This window comes from Hevea brasiliensis, chromosome 8 (assembly GCF_030052815.1).
Source record: "Hevea brasiliensis isolate MT/VB/25A 57/8 chromosome 8, ASM3005281v1, whole genome shotgun sequence".
Taxonomy (NCBI): domain Eukaryota; kingdom Viridiplantae; phylum Streptophyta; class Magnoliopsida; order Malpighiales; family Euphorbiaceae; genus Hevea; species Hevea brasiliensis.
The window spans coordinates 90,405,151-90,414,491 of NC_079500.1; the positions used below are offsets into that span (position 1 = coordinate 90,405,151).

A 9,341-nucleotide genomic window follows, 5' to 3' on the forward strand; every position below is an offset into this window, starting at 1 on the left:
GTGCAGAATCTTCATAAATGTCACCTAAATATTTTACTTGGCTCATGTGCATTTGTGATTTTGAGATAAGTGGCTTGTGCTTTGCCACTGCTATTTGTGAGCAAGCTTTGGGCTTTACTGACGCTTATGTTGACAATTGATGTGCGACTCAGGTTTTGATGTCCTTAATATTATTTATTGCCAGCAAAATATTTTGTTTATAATTTGTGCACTGCATTGTATATTTTAATATATATAAATTCTGCATTGGATTTTTAGTAAGATTATGTATCGTTTTGCATGAATGAAGGCTTTCTACATGTTTTGGTAGCCTTAAAATTATTCAAATCCTAGCGCAAGTCCAACTGATGAATGAGTTGTGATAAAATTGATACCAGAGGGCATAGCTTATGGTTTATGTTGTCTATCAATAGACACCTTTGAGGATAGAGACACTAAAGAGAGTAGGGTGCATATTTTTACATTAATTTATGTTTTAAGGCTTATTGGATAAAAAAGGCTAAACGTTTTTGCTAATTGGAAATTATGTCCAAATGTTCTAAACGTTTAGATATAATTGTCAATTAGAAAAAAATGTTTGGAAATTTCTATCCAATTGGCCATGTTTTAAACATTTTACAGTATTTTAACTAACAAATGATTTCAATTTAGTGTGGAAGGCAAGAATACTCATAATGATGATCTAGTTGTTCCCAGGGACAGGAACAAGCAATGGAGGCCGCCTTCAGTTAGCTTGAGTGAGTTGCCTTAAGAGGTAAGGATAGGCCACTTAGAGTACCTAAGCTGCTAGTAGCGACCACATATGGAGGAAAGGCTAGGAGAGTTACCTCTCGAGTCTAGCCAAATGAATAACCATTACATCCGCAAATGGATCCTTTGGCAATGCTAACAAAGATGAGATGGATGGTGGATGTTGTGGTATAGTTTGTGGATCAGAGATAAACAGCACCACCACCACCGCCTCCTTATGTCTAACTAGAAGTAAGACGAGTGAGAGAAAGACTTTGGTGCATAATATATAGCTTTGGGGCATCTTTATTATGAAAGAAAGGATGAGAGGACCCCTTTACCTTCTTGTTCAATGTAAAGCAGCTTAGTGATTCACTGAGATTCTCCAAGTAGTAGTCATTTAAATGGTAGGATTCTTCATGAAAGGAGAAGTGGCTATGTGGTTTTTGGATCAAATTCAACCCCAAATGACATGGTTTGATCTCCATAAGATATTTGTGTCCAAAGAAATTCCTTAGAGCTTCAAAAGCAATAAGATAAATGAGTTCAAAAGATTCACATAAGAGGGAGAAAAGTCTCGGAATATATCAAGATGTTTGAGGAAGTAAGCAACTTTGCTCTAGCTTCTATTACTGTCGAAGCTATGAAGATGAATGGGTTTATCTATGGTTTGAGCTATGAAGATGAATAGGTTTATCCATGGTTTGATCAAGGGATATAGAACTTTGATTTGTACCATGAAGGTTCACCATATCATAAGGTCACAAACATGGCTCAAGAGATTGATAACAAACTAAGACCTAAGCTAGAAGGGCCAATGAGAAAAAAGGTTAAAATAGAGTTATAAGAATTCTCCAATATCACCCAATCTAAGCAATCTACCAAATACACTAGAAGTAAGAAATGTAAAAGGTAAAAGGAGATTTAGAAATAGTTTTGGACATAATAGTAGTTTCCAGAGTGGAGGATCTTTCAAACAAAATTGGCCTTTTTTTTTTTTTTTCAAAAGTGTGGAAAACAACACCTTAAATAGTGTGGATCCCACTTCCAATGTGGCCAGATGGGACACTTCACTAAAGAATGTCTAGGCACCATAAATCTCAATGACCAATGTGGCGCAACCTACATATGATAATTCCCAAGGTGGAACACTAGTTAGTCAATTTAGTGGTCCAACCAATATCCAAAGAGGTGTTGGAAGAGGAATGGAGGGACATGGTTTAGCCCAAACAATAGTCAAAGAGGATAAGGTCATCATAAACAAAGTCTACTAATCATATTTTATTTGCATAAGGGAAAGAAACATCCTAACTAGCTAATGTTGTTAGATGTGATAGAGTTTGATGTGATAATTGGCATGGATTGGTTGACCATGCATTATGCTATGGTTGACTATCACAATAGGGAAGTGAGCTTAAATATACCAAGTGAAAGCAAGTTTAGTTTCAAATGTGATGAGAGGAAGGCCACTTATAGTATGATATCCACTTTCACGGTCAAAAGATTGATGAGGAAAGGATATCAAGGGTATCTTACTATTATAAAGCATACCACCACTGAGGCATTAAAGATAGAAAATGTACCAATGACCCAAGAGTTCTATGATGTTTATCCTAAAGATCTATTAAAACTACCTCCCAAATGAGGGAAAAAGTTTTGCAATGATCTTGTGCCTGGGACCAAATTGATATCTATTCTTCCATATATATCAAATGGTCCCAACAAAGTTGAAAGACCAACCGAAAGACCTATTGAGCAAGGGTTTCATCAAACCTAGTACATCTTAATGGGAGCACAGGTAATGTTCTGTGAAAAGAATGATGGCTCCATGAGATTCTGCATTAACTAAAACAACTCAATAAGGTCACAATTTGGAACAACTTTCCTTTGCACTAGATTGATGATCTATTTAATCGATTGTAGGGAGCAAGGTACTTCTCTAAGATAGACTTAAGATTAAGATATCATTGGTTAAAAATAAAATAAGCAGATATTCCAAAGATGGCTTTTCTAACGAAGCATGGATATTATGAGTTTTTAGTATGTCTTTTTGCTTAATGAATGCATTTGTGACATTCATGGACTTAATGAACAGAGTATTTAAGCTATTTCTAAATGACTTTGTTATAGTCTTCATAGATGATATCCTGGTATGCTCTAAGATAGAGGATGAGCATGTCAAACAGTTGAGAATAGTGGTACAAACTCTAAGAAAAAGTCAGTTGTATGCCATATTCTCCAAATTTGAATTTTAGTCAATAGTGTCACATTCTCAATCATGTGGTAACTTAAGATGGGATCAAAGTAGACCAAAAAAATGTTGAAGCAGTTCTTAATTGGCCTCAACCTATTTATTAACTTCTATTTATTTATATAAATATGTTTCAAAAAATGGTATTTTGTATTAAAGCTTCATGCATAGAATCTCCATAAATATAGCTTAAATATTTTCTATCACATATGCATTTATGATATGGAAATAAATGACTTGTATTTTGCCATTATTGCTTGTGTGACTTTAAATTTTGTTGGCTATTATGTTAACTATTATTATGGGATTTGAGTTTTGTTGTTCTTAATATTGTTTATTGTTTAAAAAAAAAAAATACACTCCCTTCATCTCACACCGATACATTTACTTCTATTTTTATGTATTTTAAGAAAATATAGTTAATATAGTTAAAGTAATAAATTTTATTTAGTTTTTTTCTAATATATTCTTCACTTATATTGTTTCATTAAAAATTAAATTAACTCATATTACTAAACTATTCTTGAAATCAATGGATTTTTTTTTAATGCATATTAAATAGGATTATATTAGTAAACAAATAAATAAACTATTATTTCAAAATAGAAAGTATACTATAAATTGTAGCAAATAAAAAGGGGAAATAAGTCTATCTTTACTATATAGAAGAAGTATTTAATTTATATTTTTATATTTTTAGTAAAATTATATATCAACTAATTGGAAGTAAAACTTATTACACGTTTTAATGAATTTAAATGTATTTAAATTGGCCCAATGACTCAAAAAATCCCAACATTTGCAGTCTTGACTCTAATTTTTCATTAATTATTCAAAACTTCAAAATTGGTATAAATTTTGTCCAAATTTAAAACTGAAATTGGGGGAGTGTGACCCTGCTAATGTATTAGCACATAAGATTTAAAAAAACCAATGATTGCAAACACAAATCCTCCAACGAATATCCAACCTCGAGCTTTCTTTCCTTCCTCAAGACAATCTTTCTGCTTCCACATTTATCTGCTCCCCCAATGAAAATTGTTGCCTGACAACCGCCGGTGACAAAACTGATGTTCACCTCTCCATAATTCTCCGATCCAATGACATTCATCACTCTATGTTAAAGATATATTTATAAGACATTAAACCAATTTCCCAAATTTGGTATACCAAGACAAGCCTTGCATAAATGACTGCTCAATAACTCCAATAGGGATCTAAAATTCTTTGTACATGCGAACACCTTTCCTCCTTAAGCTTCCACTACTAAGCCTCAATGTTGCAATCTTAGTCCCATTCAAATCTGAGGGAGCATCGCCAGCACAAGGCAATCGAGTCTTGGGACAAACCAATGCCTTGTAAGCATAGTCTTGGAGGAAAGCAACGAGTTTATGCTCAGAATTAGGCAGTTGAGCCCTATGACCTAGCAACTAGAGGAACCACATGCAAAGAAGCATCATCATGATACTTTGAAGAAGCCCAATGTATGCTTTGAAAACAATTTCGTACAATGCCACCAGATCTGGCGTCTGCTTAATAAACTTGTTTGTTCGTCCATGTGTTGTTTGTTTTTTTTGGGTCCATGCTTCTTTGTTTGTTGTAATATCTCTTTGGTTAGTTTCGTTTTGTTATAGCTTAGTTCTTAGGTTACTATGTGTTCATTGTTTTGTCAATGTGGGGTTGGCCTGCTTTTGGATTTGCTTATGAGTTTGTTTCCCTCATCCTCTTATTTTCTTTCTTTTCCTTAATAAAATCTTTCTTTGCCTAACAAAAAAAAAAAAATTCTATTTCTCTATATAGCTGCTTTGAAGGTTTGAAGGTTCGAAGGTTCCTGAACTCAAATGAGATTTTCAGTTGAAAACCAACCAAGAATATACGTCTAAGCTCCACGATACCACCAATGGCGGAAATTTCTACCTAAGAAAGGTTCTCAAAACCGTGCACAACTAGAGTAAACGCCGCAATGATTCACAACAATTAGCTAAATCGGCTAAGAGACTTGTTACTCCGCTGTTGTTTGATTAATTCCTTCAAATTTGTAGTTAAATCATTAGTGTTTTCAGTTTATACTTACCATGAGGACTAATGAACTAAATTTTTTTTTTTAATCTTGTGTGTCTTGTGCCATTCGCCTACATAAAAAAAATAAAAATGCTATATTTAATGACACATTAATCAGAGCACACCCTTTCTAATATTATTCAAATTTAAATAAAATTTATTCTAATTTTAAAATTTTGAACAATTGATGTAGAATTATAAGAATTAAATTAAAACGTAAAAACTTAGGATTGATTCAAATTTTAGTGTGGAACCGGCCAAAAAATAGACTGACAACTAACCAGACAGCCCAATGCATTAAATCTCCTGAAAAATTATTTCACATTAACAAACAAAAATTGCAATCAATGGAAGTAGTTGATAAGTCCAATCAAATATTATTCCATGTTTCCTTTATACATCTTCATAGGTTGCGATGACAAACCTTCATCAAAATAATTAAAGTTATTTTGATTTTTCTGCTTCTCTTACCAATTTGGGATGACCACACTGCGAACGCTATTTCCTCACTTGTGTTTAAGCTGGATCTGATAACATTTAATTGGCGTTTTCTGACTCTGTCCTCATTGTCTAGTTACCATGGATCTATCTTATAATTGAGGTTGCATAATTCATTCAGCCATAATGATTCATTGGAACAAAATATATGTGCGGTACCCGGATGATAATAAAAAATAGGCCTAATATTTTAAAAAAATTTCTAAAATTTAATTCGTTTTTGTAATTACAGTTTTTTTTTTTAATTTTTGCGTAATTTGAAAATTTAATATTTATTATTATTCGGTCAAAATTGAGGATTTGCAGGCACTAATGTTGTGCTTAACGTATCAAAAATATTATTTTTTTAAATATGTTGTTACTGATGTTGCATAATTTTAATAATTAAAAAATCTAAAACTTTTTGACTTTTACCAATGATAGCCAATTTTATAAGTTTGTTTCATTTATAGTTAATTAACTAATTTTGATCTAATTTGGTCAAAAAAATTAATATTTTATTACCTAATATAATTGAAAAAATAAATATTTATGTTACTGAGTATAATAAAAAAAAATAATTTTGGATAACAGTGGATGGGAGGAGAGAGAGAGAGAGAGAGAGAGAGAGAGAGAGAGAGAGAGAGAGAGAGAGACGTAAGTGTAAGGATATTTTTTAGAGAGAGAGAGAAAGAGATAGGGATAGAGATAGAAAGGTAAATATAAAGATATTATTTAGAAAGAGAAAGCTGGGTGAAGGGATATAAGTAATAAATGTTAATTTTTTATTAAATTATATTAAAATTAATCAATTGACTATAAATAAAATAAACTTATAAAATTAGCTATAATTGACAAAGTCAAAATGTTTTATATTTTTTATTTATTAAAGTTATATCATGTCAGTAATAATATATGAAATAATAATAATTTTACTACATCAGTAAAAACATAAAAGTTCATATCACATCACTCGTTACATCAATCATAACATATTAAAAAAATAATATTTTTACTATGTTAGCGCCCCAAATTTCTTATTTTGACCAAACCATAATAAACAATGAACTTTTAAATCAGACAAAAATTGATAAAAAAAATTATATAATTAAAAAAAAGCACAAAGTTTTAGATTTTTTTTATAACATTTCACCAAAAAAAATATTCATTACTTATTTTGGTGGTATAATGAGATTGGCTTATAAATAGTAAGAGGGTGTTTAACATTCAGTGCAATAGTTTCTTGATTTTGTGATAGAAAACATGAAATCCTTCTTTGCTTTTCTCCCTCTTTTCATACCTCTCTTGGTAAGAGTTTCTATTAGTGGCAAGAAAATCTAATCTACATTCAATATTTTAAGATTTATTTATTTTCACTTTCCAATTCTTTTTTAATGTTTTAAGATTTATTTATTGATTCTTTTAGCAGATTTTGAGCACCACCGATGCAAGAAAAGATGTGGACGAGTATTGGAGAGGAGTGACGAAAGATCAACCTCGGCCAGAAGCAATACAAAAGCTTCTTCGAGCTTCTCCAGCCTCATCTGCCTCTAATAAGAAAACCGATTGTCACATGAGCAAGAATGTGGAGCCGAGATCTGATATTGGTCTGCAAACAAAGAAAACATTGCATGAGACGTACTCTCTTCAAAAGTTTGAGCCAGTACCTGATGTCTCAATCTACCATAACGATATTGTTCTTGAAGCCGAGAAACCATCGAAATCATTTTTCAAGGAAGAACATGAGTCGAGACCTGACGCGACAATTTACCACAATGATGTTGGTTTCAAAGCCAAAAAGCCATTAGATGAGAAATCATTTGTTAACAATTTTGAACCAAGGCCTGATTTGTCCATATACCATAATTATGTAGGTTTTGAAGTAGCGAAGCCACCAAAAAAGAAATCCTTTCTCAGTAACTTTGAAGGGATAGATGACGCTACAATTTACCAAGAATAATTAAGAGAAGGAAATTATTACTCTGCAGTCATGCAGTGTGGAATTAATCTTGCATTTCATGCATTGAAAATTAGGATAATTACTGAAGTTATATGGTTTAAAGTAGTTGGTGTGTGATTTGTAACATATTTGAATAAGCTGTCCTATAAGCTCCTGTTGTGTTCAAGCTATGTAAGAAATTAGGGGTGAGTACTATTTGGTTTGAACTAAATAAATCGAACTAAAGTATCTTAATTCGATGATTTAGTTTGATTTTTAAAATAATTCGGTTCTGCTTAGTTTTACATTCTAAAAATTTCAATTATTTCGGTTCAGTTCAGTTCGGTTTTGGAGAGAAAAAAAATTGATTGAACTAAACCAAACCAAATTACTTTATTAATTTTTAAATTGATTTATTTTTATCAAAAATTTATGAATTATATATAATTTTCTATATAAAAATTATTTAATTTCATTGATTAATGGTTATTAGGTTAAAATCATACCAAATAACTTGAAAATTAAGTCTAAAATGAAAAATCCATCAAAACTCAAAACTGATCAATTCGAACTGAACTGAATAGAAATAGAGCAATTCAGTTCGATTCACTTTTTCTTTCATTTCGATTCGATTTTTAAAATAGGTAATTCAATTAATTCGGTTTTGATAGTTCGATTTGATACGATTCAATTTAAACCGAATGCTCAACCCTATAAGAAATTTCTCATGATGCAATGGAAGGAAAGTGTGGCTATGTCTTAGATGATATATATATATGATATATATATATATATATATATATATATTCGGTTTTGATAGTTCGATTTGATACAATTCAATTTAAACCGAATGCTCAACCCTATAAGAAATTTCTCATGATGCAATGGAAGGAAAGTGTGGCTATGTCTTAGATGATATATATATGCACAGTCTATCATAAGTGTCTTTTGATAAAAAACTTACTATTCTCTGTCCTGATGTAATAATATCAATTTTGTACTTCCTGCTCTCATTCTTTATGAATAGAGTTGTAATATGAATTAAGAATGTGAGATTTCGATTTGAAGTCTATATATATGCACAGTCTATCATAAGTGTCTTTTGATAAAATCTTACTATTCTCTGTCCTGATATAATAATATCAGTTTTGTACTTTCTGCTCTCATTCTTTATGAATAGAGTTGTAATATGAATTAAGAATGTGAGATTTCGACTTGAAGTCTATATATATATATATATATGCACAGTCTATCATAAGTGTCTTTTGATAAAATCTTACTATTCTCTGTCTTAATGTAATAATATCAGTTTTGTACTTCTTGCTCTCATTCTTTATGAATAGAGTTATAATATGAATTAAGAATGTGAGATTTCGATTTGAAGTCTATCTAAGAACTAAAACTGAACTAAAATTTCAATATAGTTTTAATTCAATTTTTTGATATTTCAATTTCGATTTAGTTTGATATAATTTCGATTTGAGTTTCGATTAGGTTTGATATAATATATTATATAATATATTTTTTAATTATTTTTAAATTATATAATTTTTAACTAAAAGGTGTATATATAATTTAAGGTTAAATATATTATATAATATAATGATACAAGTATATTATATGATATATTTTTTAGTTATTTATTATGTAATTTTTAAATAAATAAATATATTGATTGCGTACTCCGCAAGTATACAGGTCGTTCAAGTAGTAAAGAAAAGATATCGTCCCACAGAGATTTGTTGTTTAAGTACCAAACTATAAAAGTCACGATTATTTGGACTATCGATAACATGTTCAAAAAATAAAGTAAGAGATGCAGCAAAATAAATTGGAAAAGTAAGGAAATTATAATGAATTAAGCAATTAAAATTCTAAGCACTA

The 9,341-nt window shown here is 30.6% G+C and overlaps 1 protein-coding gene across 2 annotated transcripts; it reads left to right on the top strand.

The window, feature by feature from the left end:
• The first annotated feature begins 6,692 nt into the window (after positions 1-6,692).
• LOC131168711 (organ-specific protein P4-like) lies at positions 6,693-7,742 on the top strand. Of its 2 annotated transcripts, none has more exons than XM_058152073.1 (2): positions 6,693-6,826; positions 6,948-7,742. In XM_058152073.1, the coding sequence occupies exons 1-2, from the start codon at positions 6,782-6,784 to the stop codon at positions 7,476-7,478; spliced, it is 576 nt and encodes a 191-aa protein (XP_058008056.1). In that variant the 5' UTR covers positions 6,693-6,781; the 3' UTR covers positions 7,479-7,742. The 2 variants fall into 2 exon arrangements, with proteins under 2 accessions (XP_058008056.1, XP_021665223.2); XM_021809531.2 differs by having other exon boundaries at positions 6,734-6,826; positions 6,945-7,742.
• The last annotated feature ends 1,599 nt before the right edge of the window (positions 7,743-9,341 follow it).